This window comes from Homalodisca vitripennis, unplaced genomic scaffold (genome assembly GCF_021130785.1).
Source record: "Homalodisca vitripennis isolate AUS2020 unplaced genomic scaffold, UT_GWSS_2.1 ScUCBcl_1910;HRSCAF=6118, whole genome shotgun sequence".
NCBI classification, from domain to species: Eukaryota; Metazoa; Arthropoda; class Insecta; order Hemiptera; family Cicadellidae; genus Homalodisca; species Homalodisca vitripennis.
In genome coordinates, this window is record NW_025778039.1 from 1 (window position 1) to 22,331 (window position 22,331).

The 22,331-nt window shown below is 33.9% G+C and overlaps 1 protein-coding gene across 1 annotated transcript in view; it reads left to right on the forward strand.

The window, feature by feature from the left end:
• The first annotated feature begins 16,304 nt into the window (after nucleotides 1-16,304).
• Nucleotides 16,305-22,331, forward strand: part of LOC124371734 (troponin C, isoallergen Bla g 6.0101-like) — a 32,294-nt gene continuing 26,267 nt past the window's right edge. The window contains exon 1 of the mRNA XM_046830075.1: nucleotides 16,305-16,365. Coding sequence (XP_046686031.1) covers nucleotides 16,363-16,365 — 3 coding nt within the window. The 5' untranslated portion in view covers nucleotides 16,305-16,362. The remainder of the gene's footprint in view (nucleotides 16,366-22,331) is intronic.

Genomic DNA, 22,331 nt, shown 5'->3' on the forward strand with positions numbered 1-22,331 from the left:
TACCCTGCAGAAAAGTGACGTCCAGCCACCCTTCGTCAAAACTAGGCGGTGGACCATACAGTCCTACAATCAACATCTTTATCTGGTCAAATTCTGATAGACGGCCATTTTTTCTTTCGCTTAATTACAATTTATAATGCAGATGCTTGTAAACGAACATAATAATATAATTAATTTAAATAGTCTTAAGAGATCACGGTATACGTTTTTACAAATTAGGAGCTTTTTTGGGAGTGAATAATCATACTTGTGATTTACAAAACACTGTATCAACCGTAAAGAACCTAGGCTTTAAACTTATCAACGGTATTTTTAAAACTCGTGATATAAATAAAATGAAAGATCGTGGAGAGTTTGCAACCAATAATAAAATTTAAATAAAAGTTGTATAATAATTATCTAAAAGTTAATTCTTAATTGTAAAAATTTACTTTATATATTGTTTATTTATTCAACAAGCGTTCACTCACGTACATTTGAGATTTTCGATAACAATCGATGTCAACATTTGTTTTACTGAGATTATAATTTATTTAATTAACACAGTTCATGGCACTATTCAAACAATACGATATTATTATAAGGACAGAACATTCAACAAGAACCGCAATTAGTTTTAAAAATAATCGAACCAAAAGCAGATTAATATATAGGTAAAATTCCCCTGAATCTCTAGAAAATTTACGAGCTACTAAGAATCAACCATGTTAAAATGGTTATAAACAATCCTTTCCTTAGAAATTATATCAGTAAGGCTACATACAATTAGTTTTAAACTAAGAGATTTTAAAATGTTCCTCATCAACAAAGGCCATGTATTTCTTATTGATGAATTGTAATGTAAATAATTCTGGAAGAAAAGCGGTCCACAATGAATAGGTTTTTTGTGCCCAAAATTGCTGATAAATTTGACAGTGAATGGTTTTAATAATTTTAATGTTGATAATGTTATTATTTTTTGAGATACATCATCTTTTTTTTTGTATGTTCTTATCTAGATATAGATGAAAAATTAATACCCTGACAACTATTTCGTGTAACGCCGGCCCATTTGTGTATGGCTAAACTGAATGGATAAAGTTGTTTTTTAAATTTAACCGAACAAGAAGTGAATCTATAAACATTATAAGTTTATTTTTAAAAATGAAATGGACAAGAACCTATTCCATTAATATTCCCAGTTAATAGCGAATAAAGATTAATTGGATTTAAATCTATATTCCACAGTTTTATTGCATCTTAAAACGATAAGTTTTAAAAAGTGTTTTATTTTTGTTCTATATTTGAAAGTTAAACTACTACAAATTAAATAGTAACTTGGTTTTAGTAATAGTCGTTGATTATCTAAGGAATTGGTATGTAAAATGAGATAATAGGAATTATCGGGGACATTTGGTCCATCCGATTATACTGTTACAAAATGTATACACACAACCGTTTCGAGGATTTTTTTCAGGGTCTATCCTCTTCGTCAAGAGTTGGCACGAAGATAAGATAGTACTAAAAAAATAAAACAGGTAAGATAAAACAAAAGGGGAAAAATATATGAAAAAACCGTTTTTTTTCTTTTTTCTTTTCTTTCTTGATTTAATGTACTAATTATCTTCACATCCTGAACGAAGAGAATAGAGACCCTAGAGAATGAAATTCCTCCCACTGAGAGAGAATGGATCCTCGAAACGTTGTTGTGTAAAATAACATTTTGTAAACATATAACGATGACAATGTTCCCGAAATCTTATTATCCCTTCCTACAAAACCTTTGCATTCGTCATTAAAGCAAACTTTGAACCAAAAATATATTCTGCAATGTTCGTCAAAGGTGCAATTATCATTAATTAGCATATTAAACACTTTTATTCTCGGACGTTTGACTCCTGCTTTGTCCCCAGCTACTGACCACTTGAGATAAAGAACACGTAATGCTGCGAAGAGGTTGAGTGTGTGGATTTTTTTTTTTTTTTAATTATTTGTATTTTTTTTAACAGAATGCCGACACTGTCAACAAGGACATAACCAGTGGCGTAGCCAGGAATTTTATTCGGGGGGGGGGTGGGTCCAAAAACCAGGAGGGGGTATCCGACCCTTGTGGGGAAACGTTTTTGATCAACATGGTACTTACATAGAGGGTTTTCAAACTAATTTTTAACACTTTTTCCATAATCGAAAAAACTTCGATTAAATTTTTTTATACTTATGTTTTTATTTCTGTTTATGAATGAAAGCAGAAGTAGTTGTCTTATGTCCAAACTAAACATACATTTTAAAGTGTTGTAGTTTTTTCTAGAGCCTCAAAACTCTTTTGAAATAGATGAGTAAAGGCAAGAAAAAGAACAGTTGGTAAGATCATCTAAGTTAAAATGGTTGGTGGCTCATAGTGCCTAAGACTCACAGCGCCACAACGTGAATGTGCTCACAAAGGCGCCAACAGCTCATAGCGCCACAGATTTGGCCGGAGTGGCTCACAGCGCCAACACAACCGAATTAAATAATCTGGGTCACATGCTCTCCCCCCTCCCCAACCACCACCGGGAGCGCCCACAGCCTCACAGCGCCATAGCTCATAGGCGCCACGAGATTAAGGTCAGAGTGCTTCGCAAGCGGCCAACACAACCGAATTAAATAAATCGGATCCCATGCTCACAGCGCCACAAGCTCATAGGCGCCACAGATCCATAGCGCCAAAAGATTTGGCCGCAGTGCTCACTGCGCCACAACCGCTCATAAGCTGCTTGTGAGCTGTGGCGCTATGAGCTGTGGGCGCTATGAGGCCCGCACCAGTTAATAATATATTTATATTTCCATTTTTAACTTTGCGAAAAATTGAAATTAATTAACAAAATATTTAGTTCCGCAATTATGAGCACTAAACCTACTATTTTCCATTTTTCTGGTCATTTTCATTCGATCACTTTCGTAACTTGTTGATTGGAGATGGATAGTGAATTAGCAGTAGAGTAAGCCCATTTTCAAATCGTTTTGCATTCTTGTGTATCATCCCCTTGATGTGATATAAGATTTTGTTTATTTAGTAAGAAGATGTTTCATAAAAAGTTTTCTTCATACTAAAGAGTATTATTAATTTTTTTGTTTTAGATGATTCAGGTGCGTTTCGACAGTGTATAAGAGGCAGCATAAAACAAGTCCGTAGAAATATCCACAAATACAGGTCATTCCACCATCTCAAAGGAGGAAGTTCATTAAGTGCGGTTATAACCACAAGGGCTCTATTTTGGGACCAATCTGGTTGTCATCTCTATAAATAATCTTCCAAAAATATAAACCATAGTGAGATTATCATGTACGCAGATGACTGCACTTTACAAACATCAGAGTCTACTGCGTCAGCAGCAGTTGATGCTGCCCAACAATAGCCTCGCTCAAGCTTCTGGAGTGGTTTCTCAAAAATGGCCTTGTTCTCAATCCAATCAAGACAGGCTTTATCCGTTTCACAATACTTAAAACACCTAGCAGTTACATATTCCCAGGCAGTGGACTTACCTACAACAGCTCATTGAAAACTTTGTCTGCCACCACATTTCTTGGGCTGCATTTGGATGCCCAACTGGGAATCTCATGTAGCTGGTCATCTACACAAGACTCCGACCAGTCTGCTATGCTCTCGAACGCCTTGCTCAGATATGCAACATCCAAGTCATCCTCGTTGTATATTTCTTCCTATGTGGAGTCAATTTTAAGGCAATTATTTTATTGCAGACATGTGTGTTTTGGTATTAAAATCATCATCCAGTGTGAACATTAACCCCTAACTCGTGTTTCTTTTTAATAGTTATTCTTATTTTGATGTGTTTAATTGTAATATAACTTAAACGAATAAAGTATTATTATTATTATGGATTATTAAAAGGCTAGGCCGGCCACGTGAACGGGTGTCAATATAATTGCAAGCATTTCGACAATGAATAAATAAAAAGGCTGGGCCAGTCGTCGCCAGTGCGTGGGGTGTCCATTTAATGGCAAGCATTTCGACAGTGTATAAAAAAGGCTGGGCTGGTCGCAGTGGCGCGGGTGTCCATTTAATGGTATGCGTTTTGACAGTGCATAAAAGGCTGGGCTGCTGGGCCGCAATAGGGTGCTTTGGGTACTCAAAAAAAACCCCGAAGTTTGGGTTGATGGGTTGAGAAGTCGCTGGAAGACAGGGAATATGTTAAAATAAGAGCGTATGATACGGCTCGATGGGGGGATGTCTGTTTATATCAGTTTTTTTTAAAATGACGATCCTACATAATTTTCAAATTGTAATAACTCATCAACGGAAAGATGTTATGAAAAGTGTAGTTAACAAACATGGATGTAGTTAACGGATAAAGTAAAGTAACATGGATTACTTTCGTAATTAACATGTTGATTACCAAGGTTTATTGCTATAGTAAATAATAACGGAAATAAAACTTGACACCGAAATATTCATGAAAGAAACTTATAAACTAGTTTCAACGCATTTCTTATCTAATTTTTAATTTTAGGACAATGCTTTCATCTAGATAGTATCACAATAGCTAAGATATCTCGAAAACCCTAGTTTATTTAGGGGGCCGCCGTACCTTCGTTACGTAACGCTAAAAATCATACTTTTCAGATTACCCCCCCCCCCCCCCCCCCGAATTATCGAACTTGTAACGGTAACACTAACCTTCCTCAAAAATTACGTTAAGCTGCCAACAAGTCTCTTCCCGCAATTTATATTATTCTATAAATTGTAATATAATAAAGACGATTTCAAACTGCAAAGTTAATTTGAATTATTTATATTAATTACTATTACTACTAGCATTCTACAAGTGTAAATTATTTTTATTTTTTTGCTGCTTCTTCTTGTGGTGTGCATTTTTTTCTACTTTATCTATATATAGGTATATAAATGAATGTTTGTGTGTTTGTCCTTTATGGAATCGTAAACTATTTAACCGAACCGTTATGAAAATTTGTATGTACGTGTATTTTTCCACAGAGAAGGTTTATATGCTATGCCCATTGATGTAATTCGCCACCAGGCAGTGCTGCAAAACATACAAGTTTTCAAAGCGCCTGCACACTAAAAACTGCAATTACGAGACAGTTATGTATATTAAATAACCAAACACTATATTGAAGTTTATGATGTATAATTTGTTTTGAAGATAAATTTCTGATTGAACTTAAAGTTTGAGTGTTAGACCACTTTATAATAAATTACATGTAAGTGTGTGATGGCTATAAACATACACAGATTTTCTTGATCGTGGCAACAAGGCAAACTCGACATCGGCACTGGAAATATAATTCACTTGAAACAGAAGTGCACATACATGGGCAAAGCTTACGAAAAGCGTGCGAAGCCGCGGGATACAGCTAGTTAAATATAAATACAATCGCAACGTAATGAGATAATCACACACCATCGTTCGACACTTGGTACACTCTTATCTATGTCAAACATATCTGACATGTTTCAGCACACATTCAGCATACAGCCCAGTATTTTCCTGGATTACCAGGACTAAATTATTTCATTCGTAATGTTGACTCAAAATGTTAGTTTGTCCCTCATTGGTGGGATAATTACATTAAAACTGGTGTTATAAAAATGAAATGAAATGAATGAATGAAATTAAAAATGCCTTTATTAAAGAGGCGGAGTTAGGTTTATCAAGCCCTCTCTACCACTCAACCTCATATTGTATACAGTAAATTTACAATAGTTTGATTCAATTTCGGTAAATTATTAAATTATAATTTAAATATAAAATAACAAAATGTCCTAGCCTATACAAAATTAAATGAGCTTAAAGTAAAAATCTACACAAAATGAATTCAAAACTTAAAATACAAAAGAAAAGTATATACCGGGTGTCCCAAAAGTCCCACCCCCTTCCAACTTTTGAACGGAATTAAACAAACCAATATCCTTTGGGGGGTGCAAATGATGATTTTTGCGCTATATAAGAACTTAGCCCCTCAACCCAAAATGAGGAGTTGGGGGGTCAAGTCAAAATTTTAAACGCAAACCCCCATCAAATGACACTTCATTTTAAAGGTCTTTATAAAAGAAGAACAATGCCACAGACTAGAGGTCTCTATCTCAATCCAGTACGAAACAACGGCTTGTCAAAGTTTTATTGAAAAGTTGCGCTAAAAAACACTATTTTTCTTAACTCATCTGTTCAGACTTAATACTACTTAATACTAAGTAGTGCTAAATTAAACTTAAAATAATTAAACTTACCGTTGAAATCTTACCTCAACCTTTTTTAAGCTCAAAGTAAATGCTCAAAATGGCCCCCATAGATAGTCATATGAGCTTGTATAAGACTTTTGTTCCACAGTTAAAAAGAGGGTCACACACTATAAAAGGGACAGCAAAACATAAAGGGGACAATTTTAAGCAGGAAATAGTTGATAACATCTAACGTGGAAACCCCAATACAAGCACTAATAACTATATAATATATCACTAATTATCATATATATATATATATATATATATATATATATATATATATATATATATATATATATATATATTAACACTACTCTAATTATCATCGATCCTGTTAGAAAAACCATGGTTTTTAACACTTTTTACGGAGATTGTAGGTTTGTTTCAAATTTTTCGTTTTTGGAAGAATTTTTTCTTACCGGCAATCTTTCAAAACTAAATTAGAAGAAAGATCAGGATTTATTTGATTTTACTGAGAAAATTACAAGTCATTTTGACGATCGGTTCTGGTTTTCTACAGCCCAAAAGGAAGCGATGTCGGAGAGAAGGATGCCATTTTGTCCCTATCTACTGATTGTTATGGGATACATGAGTAGTTAAAAACATACGTACGTATTCAAAATATAACAAGTTAACGAGTACTCATGTGATCCGACATCGGAAAAATTGGACGATCTGGGACTTAAGGGTGCGCTCTACCACAGGCCAGAAATCGCAGTACGATGTCTCAAAAATCCGCTTGGAGCGCTGGCAAATTAGGTCGGGAAATTACCGAACGGAAAATCCACGGGTCATCAGTGTGGGCTTCGGTTATCGACGCCACCCCGCAGACTTCTGGTAAAACATTTCTCTAAATAGTACCCAAGTCTAAGCCCAGATCACGTGAGCGCTCATAAAGGTCATCTTTAACTCTGGTACTACTAGTAACATATTTATGATAACGCAATTCTAAACCTACTTACATCGTGTAATGAGGAATGGTAGGTAGTGACCAAGCGGACTCCTTTTCAACAACATCGCTTCTTTTCCGTCGGGGGGGGGGGGCAGAAAACAAGAACCGATCGTCATAATGACATGTGATTTTCACATTAAGCCAAATAAATTCTGTTCTTTCAAATATTGTAGGTTTTGTAGGTCCCCGGTAAAAAAACTGTTCCAAAAATGGTCGCCTCCAAATAATACCAAAGTATCTGATAATGTAATTTTGTACGCTTAATTATAACACGAAATAATCAATGATCAGATACAATACGGCATTAAGCCAAATAAATTTCTGCTCTTTCTAATAATATAGTTATCGTAGGTTTCCAGTAAGAAACACTGCTCCAAAAATGGTCGCCTCCAAATAATACCAAAGTACCTGATAATGTAATTTTGTATACTTAATTAAAACACGAAATAATCAATGATCAAATACAATACGGCATTAAGCCAAATAAATTCTGTTCTTTCTAATAATACAGTTATTGTAGGTTTCCAGTAAGAAAAACTGTTCCAAAAATGGTCGCCTCCAAATAATACCAAAGTATCTGGTAATGTTAACAAAGGAAGCGTTTTAGTTGTTAATAATTAAAAAAAACTACTTATGTTTCAGATATGATAATCTCAAAATTAAAGACTATAGCCCGACTTTTAAAGTTATGATGCTAAAAACTACCTAAAAACTAATGAAATCGTTTCCACAAAACAATAATAACGTTATGAATGTAATATATACATATATAACTTTATAAACGTAAAATTCAAATTGAAATTTATTTCACAAACATATTTTTATATACATTGAATAGTATTTACAAAAATAAATTTGCTTTATTAACATCTAATATACCATGTTTTAAATAGTAAAAATATGAAAAGTGATTAAAACGTAAAATAAAATAAAGTGTGAAATAATTAGGAATATCCTCTAAGCACAAAGGCCCGTTTAGGATAAATCTTCACATACAAAATAAGAAAAAGTCAAACGGCTACTTGGAACTAAAAGAAAGAAAAATGTTGCTCCACAAACTTATTGTAATAATATTTAATAATAAATATAAATATGTGAATAGTGGCATAATAAAATTGCATAGTACAGAGTCAGATCATACTTTTGTATTTTGTATTTCTAAATCTTTCTCTCCATCTGAAGAATAGTAAAGTTAACCCTTCGTACGCGTTAAGCGGTATATATCGCCGATCGTAATTTCCCCGTAGCGCGCTAAGCGGTATAATTCGCGGTATCTCTTAAGCATGGCTCTCAAGAGGGCAGTTTACACTTAAGCAATAGTAATACTTATTTGGTGAACCTCGAGATATTTTTTGTGAGTATTTTCATTGTGTAGATGATCCGCGCTACGTGTTGTCTAATAAAGATGTGTTTTTTATGACAAACTAGTTTTTACTGCAACTAGTTACGATTAGTTTACTAGGGAAGCCGCATTGAAAATTATCTCTGTGCGTAAAAAAAAATTAAAACTGCTATAATTTCTACGTTTCATTTGTTTTGATACCCTAAACATAGAGTTTGAAAAAGTAATTAGTAAATGAAATATCAAACCATCTTGTGTTTTACTACATAAAGCGATGCTGAAAAGTCTTGAAACGGTCTAATATCTTCTTTACTCGGAAACGTACAAACATACTTTTTACAGTGATATGGGGCATAAAATTGAACTTTTTTACTGAGCTCTTCATTGCCTCAGGGGTATGGTTTCGTAAGGAGTCAGTTGAAAATCTTAAATGTATACATAAGTTGGTGTGCACATAATTTTAAAAGTCTTAATTAGTAGAAAACCATGCCATAAATTAGACCTCAATATAATGATACACGAAAGTTTCAATGCTGTCTTATGTGCACGTCCAAGAATGGTTTAGTTTTATTGTAACCATATGAGATGAAGCTACAAAACTTCAAACGTGATTACTCTACACAAACTCCTACCTCAAAATATATTTAGTATCTTGCTATTCTTCTATGGGAACAGTTCACGAGTAATCAATAGATAAGTTGTAATGTAAGCATAGGTTGATATACTCCACCATTTTAAATGGCTATTCAAGTAAAGAAGTACCGGAAGTGCGGTTTGCGGCTTGAATAGCACTTCAAAAGCTTTATCCGTTTACAAAATGGTGGCGGTTCGAAGATTTTAGAAGTTAACTGTAAATTCAGCAGAAAATTCAGGAAGTTGCGTTAATTAGTTTCATTTCAAATGATCAATTTTGTATTGCTATTGTTACTAAAAATTGTTAAAATAAAATTAAGCCATTCTTGAACTTGCACTTAAGATCAGTATTTAAACTTTAGAATGCCTCCATTTCGTTTAGGGTTAACCTTTTGAGGTCTAATTTGCTGCATGGTTCTACTAATTGAGACCTTTAAAATAGTATGCACAGCGACCTACGCTTACATTTAATATTTTAAACCGACTCCTTACGGGCCACCCCACTGAGGTGGTGAAGAGCTCCTGATTGCAAAAAGTTCAGTTTTTATGCTCTATGTCACTGTACAAAGTTTTATGTTTGATCGTTTACGAGTAAACGTAGCATTAGACCGTCTCAAGACTTTCCAGCATCCCTATATTTAAATGCCAACCAAGCGAAAGAAATTTTAGTCTTACATCAAACATTTCCCACCAAAAAGTTTTTATGCAGAGATGTGTCTCTTCATATGTCAAGTGTTAGGCCATCATAAAAAATCCCCAACGAAAAGTTTTGTACTCTAAAAGTAGACCCCTTTGTCTAAAATACAAGCCTGAAGTAATTGTTGGGGGAAATCTGAAATTATAACAAAACTATTTTTTTTATTTTTTATTTGGAATAATTAAATCTGGACAAAATTCCATTTTCGTAAGTTTTACATAACGCAACTTCAATTAATTGAAGAAAAAAACATAATCCAGAGTGATTTCCCGATTAAATTACACAGCTCTGAAAATAGTGGCTTCCAATAATTGTTGGCCATGCAAGTGTTTGACCTGTGGAAACAGCTATTATCAAGGAATACCTTCCTGGTATCCCCTTGGTCGCTGAGTGGAACCCCACGACTAGACTAGCTGTGGAGTTTTCAGTGGTGATGACACCCAGTTAACATAACTTAACACTTGAATATCTGTCAATTAAAAACTACACTTACTTTCTTCCTTCCGTAACATTCACAAAATTGACTTTTGTCTGACTAAACATCCAATTGCGGCCGCAGTGATGGGAGAATCGAATACAGAATCGAATAGTATTCGAATACAGCCCGGGTATTCACATATTCGAATACCTGAAAATGAATTCGAATACTTTTTAAATGAATACGATTTCTCTGGAAGAATCGGATTCAAACCTACAGTATTCATTCGTTTGGACTAATAGTATTCAAATAAAGAAATAAAGTATTCAAGAGCTGTATTCATATTCGTATACAGCCATTTACTGGAGGGTTTTAGATGGATGTGAGTGTGTGTGTGTATCCGGACTATGAAAGGAATAATTAAGGGGAGCTTCATAATTTTGAAGAAGTAATTAATTGAGGCACAAAACGGTAAAGGATTCTCCCCCCCCCCCCCTTTTGACAGGGCAATCCCAAATAACCAAGAAACAAGGGATTACGGGAAGGAAGACAAGTCTAGTCTTGTCCCTTAGAAATACTCAACGCAGATAAAGTATTCGAACACAAGGGTGCTTTTGAATACACTGTATTCGATTCTTTTAAGTATTCGATTATTTTATGTATTCGGTTCTTTAAAGTATTCGACTCCTTTTAGTATTCAATTCTTTTAAGTGTTAGATTCTTTTAAGTATTCGATTCTTTAAGATTCTATTCTTTTAAGTGTTCGATTCTCCCATCACTAGCGGCGACTGCTTGCTTGTTACGTCACCGAGCCGCAAGCCTGTCTGAACATGTCACCAGCAACACATTTCCTGTCTCCTACCATGGTGGCAGCGACGTAACTAGGTTATTCAGCACCCGGGGCAAACACCTATTTTGGCGCCCCTCCCCCCCACCAATTGAACTGAAACTAATTCCTTATAACTCCTCTTAAAAAGTGTGGTGTGTCCATCGGTACCGGGTACGCTACATTAATACTATCTTGAATCTTGATCTTAAAATACTCAACCTCAAGTTCAAAGTATATAGGCCTAAATATATTTGGTAAATAATAGAATACGTATTTTCAAAAACAAATAGTTTATTTCAAAACAACACCATTTATACTAAAACACTTATGATAGTAAATTATGTAAAATATTGATTTAAACATTTAATTGTTCTTAGAATTTAACTTTTCGGGCTTTTCTTGCAGCAAATGTACTGACAATCTCACTGAAGCATAGTTTTGAGGCTACCTGGTGCTCAATGGAAATAATCCCTAGGTTTGTCAGCCTCTGTTGCCCTGTCAAATTCCGTAAATAATTTTTTATTATTTTAAGTTTACTAAAACTTCTTTCATTCGAAGCCACTGAAACCGGAATTGTCAAGAAGATCCGTAAGGCAGTCATTATGTTTGGATATACATCCTCCATTTTGTTCACACACAAAAAATTTCAGAAGATCAATCGAATTGGCTGTTTGGATATTTGGTACTAAATCCAAACCATGGTATTTGAAACTTTCCACTTCAGTTGCCAATTCGTCTTTGTCCAAGTCTTCTTTATATTTGGAGGCTAATTCAATTGCTTTAGCCTTTAGGTCATCCCCACTCATTGTTCCAAAGCTAGCTCCGTTGAGAAAACCAAACAAATGATTTATGTTTTGAATAGAGTTGAATCTTTCTCTGAGTTCACAAAGAATGCGATCGACGATTTCTAATAGCTGCTGTTGAAATTTCTTCTCTTCTGAGAATTCAGGTGCTTCATCTTCGGCATTCTCATCAAACATGCGCTTTTTTCTTCTCTTTCGAACTACTTTGAAATGAGGATCAAGGCCAAGATTTGTTGCCATTTCTTTGGCTTCTTTCATTGCAGCGTTTGAATAGTTTGCCCTTTCCGAGTCTAGTTCAGAGATCAATCGACTGATGTGTTTGGCCGATCTATGTATGGTGATATTCTCCACTTGTAGGAGCTTGTTCACAATGTCAATGCGGGTCAATTGCTTGTACCAAAAACAGGAGAGAACTATAAACTCAAACTGCTTGACATTTTTCAAAAGATTAGCTGCTTCAGTTTTTGTTTCATCTGAGGTAGTTAGGCTGGTTCTGAGGTCATTTAAAGCATTTATAATTTTACCTAGATGCTTGTATATAACTTGTACAGCTTCCCTCTTAGTCGACCATCTGGTGTTACTTTGTAGTTTTAGAGATAGAGGGACATGTTTTAATAAAACCTCCCATCTATTGGTCGAGGAAGCAAAAAAAATTGTACAAGCAGTTAAGAGTTCCAAAGTATGACTGTACCTCCCCTGACATACTAGCAGCATTTGCACCTACTAAATTTAAGGAATGAGCCGCGCAAGGCACAAAATAAGCCAGGTTGTTTTCGGCAAGAATCCTAGATTGGACGCCTTTGTATTTGCCAGCCATATTCGAACCATTGTCATAGCACTGGCCCCGGCAGTTCTTCAAATCTAAGCCATCTTTTTTGATTTTCTCTGAAATTTCTTGCGAAAGACCCAATCCAGTTTTTTCACCAACTTTTACAAAATCAATAAAACTCTCCACTACCTCCGGACCCTGTTCGGTGATTTTCACATAACGAAGGACTTGAGACATTTGCTCCAAATGACTTACGTCGGGAGTACAGTCAAACATAATTGAAAAGTATTTTGAAGCCTTGATGTCACAAAATATGTTTTCTCTGACTTTTCCTGCAATAAATGTCTAAAAAATTCATTCTGGATGAGCGGCGAAAAGTAACTGACTTGGCCTTTTTTATGGCGAAGAATGTGCTCTTTCAGAGGTGCATGGTAATGAGATACTAGTTCAATAGTGTTCAAAAACCTACCGCATCTAGGGTCACTGAAATCCAGGTTTTCATTGGAGCCTCGTAATGGGCTGCCATCTTTTGCTAGGTGTAAGATTACATCAATGATAGCATACAAAACACCCTTCCAGTGTGCCTCTTCAAGTGCAATCATGTCTTGTAGTTCTTTGTCAATGCCAGAACGTTTACTTAAACTAGATTCTAAATTTTTTCCAAGCACAAAAGCACTGTTTGTGATTTAAGGAGTTCTCATGCTCAGGAATCCGTTCACTCAATTTCTTCCACTGAGTGAACCCTTCATCTTTGGCTAAAGCAGAAATCTTATGTGGATGTTGATGTTCAGTGTGCGAAAAAAGTTTGCATGGGATACAATACAAGGAATTGTTTGATTTGCTATAGACTAGCCATGTTCGATGTACTTTTAAGCCATTAGGCATAATTTTTGTAAACCACTCTTTAGTCAACTGTCTCCCATCTCTTAAAGTATTGTTAAGATCAGGTTCTATTTTCCCTTCATTCAATAATCTCGATACGAGAAAACATCTGTCTGCATCCGAAATGGTATTAGGCCACTTCCCCGGATCTTTTAGATCAATAGATTTAGTAGACTCACCATGGGTTGGATCAGTTTGTCAAACTCGTAGACGTACCATTATTATACTTTTGCTCCGGTTGAAACATCTCGATCTCTTCACCCTCGACGTCATCCTGGGTGACCGTTGGTACAACTGGAAGTTCTTCCAGCTGAAGATTTTCCGTACCAAGATTAGCATTAGTTGAAAACACGTCTTGGACTGCATCAGCTGATGACCCTCCATCTTCAAAAGTCGTACTTGTACTACAGCTGATTTCATCTGAAAAAATAAAAAATTCGAGTTACCTTCATTCGATAAAATAATATTATTGGTATATTTGTCAATTTGTGGTAGAACTTAGCTGTTTAAATTGTGCCGTATTTATCTAAAAGCATAGTTTAACGCTAAATTAAACAATACTGCCGACAAAGCATCTCCTCCTACTATACTATTTTTTTTAAATAAATTATGACGTTCTTAGTTCTTGGTTAAAGCGAAATGTCGTCTTCAAGTGTGACGATGACTAGATTTGCTGCTTGTTAGCGTTTCTAAGAAATAGCTTAAGAAGAAGAAAGCTTAAACCCTGTGTTCAATTATATATTTTTTAAACACAGATTCATATCAATAGTACGCTGCTACAGTTACAGAAAAGTTAATTATGATATATTTTTAAGGTTTCAATAAGTTAATCATTAATCTGTATTAGTTAATAAATACAAAGTAACAAAGTACTGTATATCTATCTTACCTACCTTTACTGTTTGTTTCATTTAGCCATGATGATAGAAGAGACGAGGATTGATGTGCTTCTTTTTTTCTCTCTTTAGCTCTTTTGCGATTTTCCGCACCAGACAGTTTTTTCGACATGACTAATATTCACAAACACGAAAATAATATTGCTAGTAACACTCAAAGAAACAGCTCCGCAACCACTTTACGTGAACCGAACCACTGATGATGTATATAATGAAGTAGAAGTATGAACTATTGTCAACAATAGTAGTGCACAACTGCACAACATACGCAGTTAGTCTGTTAGTCAAGGTCAGGCCAGCGAGCATCGATGTGTTGTGTTTGTGGCAATGTGGCATGTGTGGTTGCGGTGAGAGGGATGGGGGAGCTGCGGGTGGGAGCCGGGAGGGGAAGGAAGTGTCTGACGCCGCGCCGTCCTAGTGAGTCATTCCACAGATAACACAGTGTGCCCATACTCGTTCTGTACAAGTTCATGCAGACCGTAAACATGATTCGTAAATAGTCAGATAGCATTCATCATTTCACTTTGCATTTTCTTAGACTTAAATCAAATAAAAATAATAAATATAATGATTTTCTTTTGCAACACACCTCGCATTAAAAAATATTTTCAACAATTTTTATTAGAAAAATCTGTGGCCGTGTTGGCGCCCCCCCAACAACTTGCGCCCGGGGCACATGCCCCGCGTGCCCCCCCCCTAGTTACGTCGCTGCATGGTGGATCGCTGAGTCATTCTGTTTTACCAACCTGAATATTTGGATTTATTGACAAGTACTAGTTAGTTCTATCATGTTGCATGTCGAACGATGGAATTTACCTGAGCGTTACTGAAGCCTACCACTTAGTATACTGACAAAATTTCTTTCTTTTTTGTCTGTTGGGGATGTAACAATTTCTTTTCTGCAAGATGACTAATTGGCTATCTGACCGTAGGACATCTCGAAAATAAATTAGCTATACGCTTGAAATTTGCACGCACCCTTATCGAAGTCTGTCGTATAACACATGTTGTAGCGTACCTTGTCACCTGAAGAAAAGAGCAGATACCAATTCTTGAAACGTCCTTTGTAACCATCTATGGTTAATCAATAGTAAACTTGGTACTTTGGTATTATCTGGAGGCCACTATTTTTGGACGAGTTTTCCTTATCGAAGGCCAAGATAAACTTCTTCATATGCTACTAGTACTTCCTTGTTTCATAATGAATCGAAAAATATCCGATTAGTCTTACTTCCTGTTGCCAAATGACCTCCGAATAGGCCTAGACGAGCGATCCTTCAAGTAGGCCTAGACACACGAATAACCTGCGAATGATAAATTGTTGTTCTTGTAGTTTTTGTTACCATTGATTTCGTGTGCTTGATTAATTTTTAACGTCATCATGAATCTTCGCCTGGAATTTACCTCGAACTGAGGAGAAAAGTATTTTATTTGCAGAATACATGTGGCAATCGGGAAAAGCGGCGGCGATGCATTGAACTCAATTCTTCCTTTTTGGAGGCAGAATACGACAATCGTTCGTTGTAATGACTTGTAATTTCAAAATAGGCCAAATAAAATCCGTTCTTTTTAATAACGAAATTTATCTTGGTCCCCGATAAGGACCAAATATAGTGCCCTCCTGATAACACCAAAGTACCGTAATCTTCAAATAAAGTATCTAAATAAATGCGACCCAATCAGTTGTCAGTAAAAATAATTCCAAATAACCCAATCCAACACTGAAGACGTACATTAGTGTCTAGTATTTTTAGACAACAATTTGAATTGAGTGTGAAGAAGAATTTACAAGAAGCAGTGCAAGTCCAAATTGTTTGGCTGCCAAACTCATTTTCACAAATCACCATTAACTAAAATGGCAATGCCAATACCATGACTATTCCAATCTGTGATCTCCCTTACACAGGATTAGAGAACCAACATGGTAAGTTTTATACAGAAAATAGTAATAGTATTTGTGTTATTCCGGTTTTGTTTCAAAATATGATCGTTTTAAATTTATTTAACCCACCTATTTCTTATCCTAATTGAGCTCTGATAAGAGTAGACTATTCTATTCAGTTTTTACATTGAATTGAATTTTGAACCCATTACCAAACTGATAATAAAAAAGCATATAATGGTTGATACATTTTTCTTATTTAACGAACTTAGCCACTCTGGTTGACATTTTTCAAAAGTTAAAAACGAAAGCATTTTAAACGTAATTACAACAATTTTTGGGTACATTTGAAACTGAAATAAACTTTAGTTAAATAACGTATCCAACCTCTTTTCATACTTTTATACACTTGTACATTTGTTATACAACTAGAATTGCAGATAACGTTGGTAGTACAGGGTGAATTATGAAAGTAATGTACATGATTTTATTGTATCGTGACTATTTATTACTCGGACCAGTCAGATAATGTGATGGGTGTTCTGCCCTTCCAAACGTATTCATTCTCAGTTCACTCCAAGTAGAGGTGATCAGTACTTTGTAACGGTCACTTTTCTCCAGTACCTGTAACGGTTACTGAGAACCAAAATACTGATGACAGTTACTTTGTATCCAATACTCTGTATGGTTACAAGATACAGATACTTTCTCGTACTGATTACTTTACTATTCCTGAAGTACTCATATCCTTACTGATACCGAATACTGAAATACTGATTTAGTATTTTAAACGTTTACCAAAACGGAAATAGTGATTTCAAGTATCCAGTATTTAAAGCGTTACAAATACTTATTTAGAGTATCTAGTATTTAGACCGTTACCAGTACGGAAATACTGATTTCAAGTATCCAGTATTTAAAGCGTTACAAATACTGATTTAGAGTATCTAGTATTTAGACCGTTACTAGTACGGAAATACTGATTTCAAGTACCCAGTATTTAAAGCGTTACAAATACTTATTTAGAGTATCTAGTATTTAAAACGTTACCAGTACGGAAATACTGATTTCAAGTATCCAGTATTTAAAGCGTTACAAATACTGATTTAGAGTATCTAGTATTTAAAACGTTACCAGTACGGAAATACTGATTTCAAGTACCCAGTATTTAAAGCGTTACAAATAGGCTACGGATGTAGAGTATCTAGTATTTAAAACGTTACCACTACGGAAATACTGATTTCAAGTATCCAGTATTTAAAGCGTTACAAATACTGATTTAGAGTATCTAGTATTTAAAACGTTACCAGTACGGAAATACTGATTTCAAGTACCCAGTATTTAAAAGCGTTACAAATACTTATTTAGAGTATCTAGTATTTAAAACGTTACCAGTACGGAAATACTGATTTCAAGTACCCAGTATTTAAAGCGTTACAAATAGGCTACGGATGTAGAGTATCTAGTATTTAAAACGTTACCAGTACGGAAATACTGATTTCAAGTATCCAGTATTTAAAGCGTTACAAATACTGATTTAGAGTATCTAGTATTTAAAACGTTACCAGTACGGAAATACTGATTTCAAGTATCCAGTATTTAAAAGCGTTACAAATAGGCTACGGATGTAGAGTATCTAGTATTTAAAAACGTTACCAGTACGGAAATACTGATTTCAAGTATCCAGTATTTAAAGCGTTACAAATAGGCTACGGATGTAGAGTATCTAGTATTTAAAACGTTACCAGTACGGAAATACTGATTTCAAGTATCCAGTATTTAAAGCGTTACAAATAGGCTACGGATGTAGAGTATCTAGTATTTAAAACGTTACCAGTACGGAAATACTGATTTCAAGTATCCAGTATTTAAAGCGTTACAAATAGGCTACGGATGTAGAGTATCTAGTATTTAAAACGTTACCAGTACGGAAATACTGATTTCAAGTATCCAGTATTTAAAGCGTTACAAATAGGCTACGGATGTAGAGTATCTAGTATTTAAAACGTTACCACTACGGAAATACTGATTTCAAGTACCCAGTATTTAAAGCGTTACAAATACTTATTTAGAGTATCTAGTATTTAGAACCGTTACCAGTACGGAAATACTGATTTCAAGTATCCAGTATTTAAAGCGTTACAAATACTGATTTAGAGTATCTAGTATTTAAAACGTTACCAGTACGGAAATACTGATTTCAAGTATCCAGTATTTAAAGCGTTACAAATACTGATTTAGAGTATCTAGTATTTAGACCGTTACTAGTACGGAAATACTGATTTCAAGTACCCAGTATTTAAAGCGTTACAAATACTTATTTAGAGTATCTAGTATTTAAAAACGTTACCAGTACGGAAATACTGATTTCAAGTATCCAGTATTTAAAGCGTTACAAATACTGATTTAGAGTATCTAGTATTTAAAACGTTACCAGTACGGAAATACTGATTTCAAGTACCCAGTATTTAAAGCGTTACAAATACTTATTTAGAGTATCTAGTATTTAAAACGTTACCAGTACGGAAATACTGATTTCAAGTATCCAGTATTTAAAGCGTTACAAATACTGATTTAGAGTATCTAGTATTTAAAACGTTACCAGTACGGAAATACTGATTTCAAGTATCCAGTATTTAAAGCGTTACAAATACTTATTTAGAGTATCTAGTATTTTAAAAACGTTACCAGTACGGAAATACTGATTTCAAGTATCCAGTATTTAAAGCGTTACAAATACTGATTTAGAGTATCTAGTATTTAAAACGTTACCAGTACGGAAATACTGATTTCAAGTACCCAGTATTTAAAGCGTTACAAATACTGATTTAGAGTATCTAGTATTTAAAACGTTACCAGTACGGAAATACTGATTTCAAGTACCCAGTATTTAAAGCGTTACAAATAGGCTACGGATGTAGAGTATCTAGTATTTAAAACGTTACCAGTACGGAAATACTGATTTCAAGTATCCAGTATTTAAAGCGTTACAAATACTGATTTAGAGTATCTAGTATTTAAAAACGTTACCAGTACGGAAATACTGATTTCAAGTACCCAGTATTTAAAGCGTTACAAATACTTATTTAGAGTATCTAGTATTTAAAACGTTACCAGTACGGAAATACTGATTTCAAGTAACCCAGTATTTAAAGCGTTACAAATACCTAGAGTACTAGTATTTAAAAAGTTACGGAAATACTGATTTCAAGTACCCAGTATTTAAAGCGTTACAAATACAGATTTAGAGTATCTAGTATTTAAAACGTTACCAGTACGGAAATACTGATTTCAAGTACCCAGTATTTAAAGCGTTACAAATAGGCTACGGATGTAGAGTATCTAGTATTTAAAACGTTACCAGTACGGAAATACTGATTTCAAGTATCCAGTATTTAAAGCGTTACAAATACTGATTTAGAGTATCTAGTATTTAAAACGTTACCAGTACGGAAATACTGATTTCAAGTATCCAGTATTTAAAGCGTTACAAATACTGATTTAGAGTATCTAGTATTTAAAACGTTTACCAGTACGGAAATACTGATTTCAAGTATCCAGTATTTAAAGCGTTACAAATACTGATTTAGAGTATCTAGTATTTAAAACGTTACCAGTACGGAAATACTGATTTCAAGTATCCAGTATTTAAAGCGTTACAAATAGGCTTGATTTAGAGTATCTAGTATTTAAAAACGTTACCAGTACGGAAATACTGATTTCAAGTATCCAGTATTTAAAGCGTTACAAATACTGATTTAGAGTATCTAGTATTTAAAACGTTACCAGTACGGAAATACTGATTTCAAGTATCCAGTATTTAAAGCGTTACAAATACTGATTTAGAGTATCTAGTATTTAAAACGTTACCAGTACGGAAATACTGATTTTCAAGTACCCAGTATTTAAAGCGTTACAAATACTTACTTAGAGTATCTAGTATTTAAAACGTTACCAGTACGGAAATGCTGATTTCAAGTATACAGTATTTAAAGCGTTACAAATACTTATTTAGAGTATCTAGTATTTAAAACGTTACCAGTACGGAAATACTGATTTCAAGTATCCAGTATTTAAAGCGTTACAAATACTGATTTAGAGTATCTAGTATTTAAAACTTTACCAGTACGGAAATGCTGATTTCAAGTATACAGTATTTAAAGCATTACAAATACTTATTTAGAGTATCTAGTATTTAAAACGTTACCAGTACGGAAATACTGATTTCAAGTATCCAGTATTTAAAGCGTTACAAATACTGATTTAGAGTATCTAGTATTTAAAACTTTACCAGTACGGAAATACTGATTTCAAGTATCCAGTATTTTAAAGCGTTACAAATACTGATTTAGAGTATCTAGTATTTAAAACGTTACCAGTACGGAAATACTGATTTCAAGTATCCAGTATTTAAAGCGTTACAAATACTGATTTAGAGTATCTAGTATTTAAAACGTTACCAGTACGGAAATACTGATTTCAAGTATCCAGTATTTAAAGCGTTACAAATACTGATTTAGAGTATCTAGTATTTTAAAACTTTACCAGTACGGAAATACTGATTTCAAGTGTCCAGTATTTAAAGCGTTACAAATACTGATTTAGAGTATCTAGTATTTAAAACTTTACCACTACGGAAATACTGATTTTAAGTATCCAGTATTTAAAGCGTTACAAATACTTACTTAGAGTATCTAGTATTTAAAACGTTACCAGTACGGAAATGCTGATTTCAAGTATACAGTATTTAAAGCATTACAAATACTTATTTAGAGTATCTAGTATTTAAAAACGTTACCAGTACGGAAATACTGATTTCAAGTATCCAGTATTTAAAGCGTTACAAATACATGATTTTAGAGTATCTAGTATTTAAAACTTTACCAGTACGGAAATACTGATTTCAAGTATCCAGTATTTTAAAGCGTTACAAATACTGATTTAGAGTATCTAGTATTTAAAACTTTACCAGTACGGAAATACTGATTTTAAGTATCCAGTATTTAAAGCGTTACAAATTCTTACTTAGAGTATCTAGTATTTAGACCGTTACCAGTACGGAAATGCTGATTTCAAGTATACAGTATTTAAAGCATTACAAATACTTATTTAGAGTATCTAGTATTTAAAACGTTACCAGTACGGAAATGCTGATTTCAAGTATACAGTATTTAAAGCATTACAAATACTTATTTAGAGTATCTAGTATTTAGACCGTTACCAGTACGGAAATGCTGATTTCAAGTACCCAGTATTTAAAGCATTACAAATACTTATTTAGAGTATCTAGTATTTAAAACGTTACCAGTACGGAAATACTGATTTCAAGTATCCAGTATTTAAAGCATTACAAATACTTATTTAGAGTATCTAGTATTTAGACCGTTACCAGTACGGAAATGCTGATTTCAAGTATACAGTATTTAAAGCATTACAAATACTTATTTAGAGTATCTAGAATAGAATAGAATAGAATAGAATTTATTTTTGAAAAATATTACAATAGCACATTATATACATTGGTATACACAATGTAATACATCAATAAAGTAAGTAAACAACCAAATGCATACACAATGTACAAACCTAATGAGCAAACTTAAATAAAAATGTAACATTCTTGTAAATAAAATTAAAACAAAAACACTCGTAAATTAAAAGAAATATTTTCAAAAATAACTAGGGCCTCTAGAGGCAAGTGCCTGTGGAGAGGTTCCTTTTATTACAAAAATATTTTTTAGCTCAAAGAAAAATTTCAATAAAACTTTGATTTTTTTATAAGCTCCTAAAAAAATTTATTAAAAGTGTGCTGCTGCAGTTACAAAGCAAATGAAAATTCCACTTAAATAAATTCAAACTAAAATTTACTGTTACTTTCTTTAATTAACTAGGAATCTATGCAGAGAAGAAAATCTAATTTATCAAAACCCAATAACCACTTCTTTAATGTTTTTGAAAATAACTTTATATTCTCACAAACTAATAATTGAAGAAATTATACTAAACAT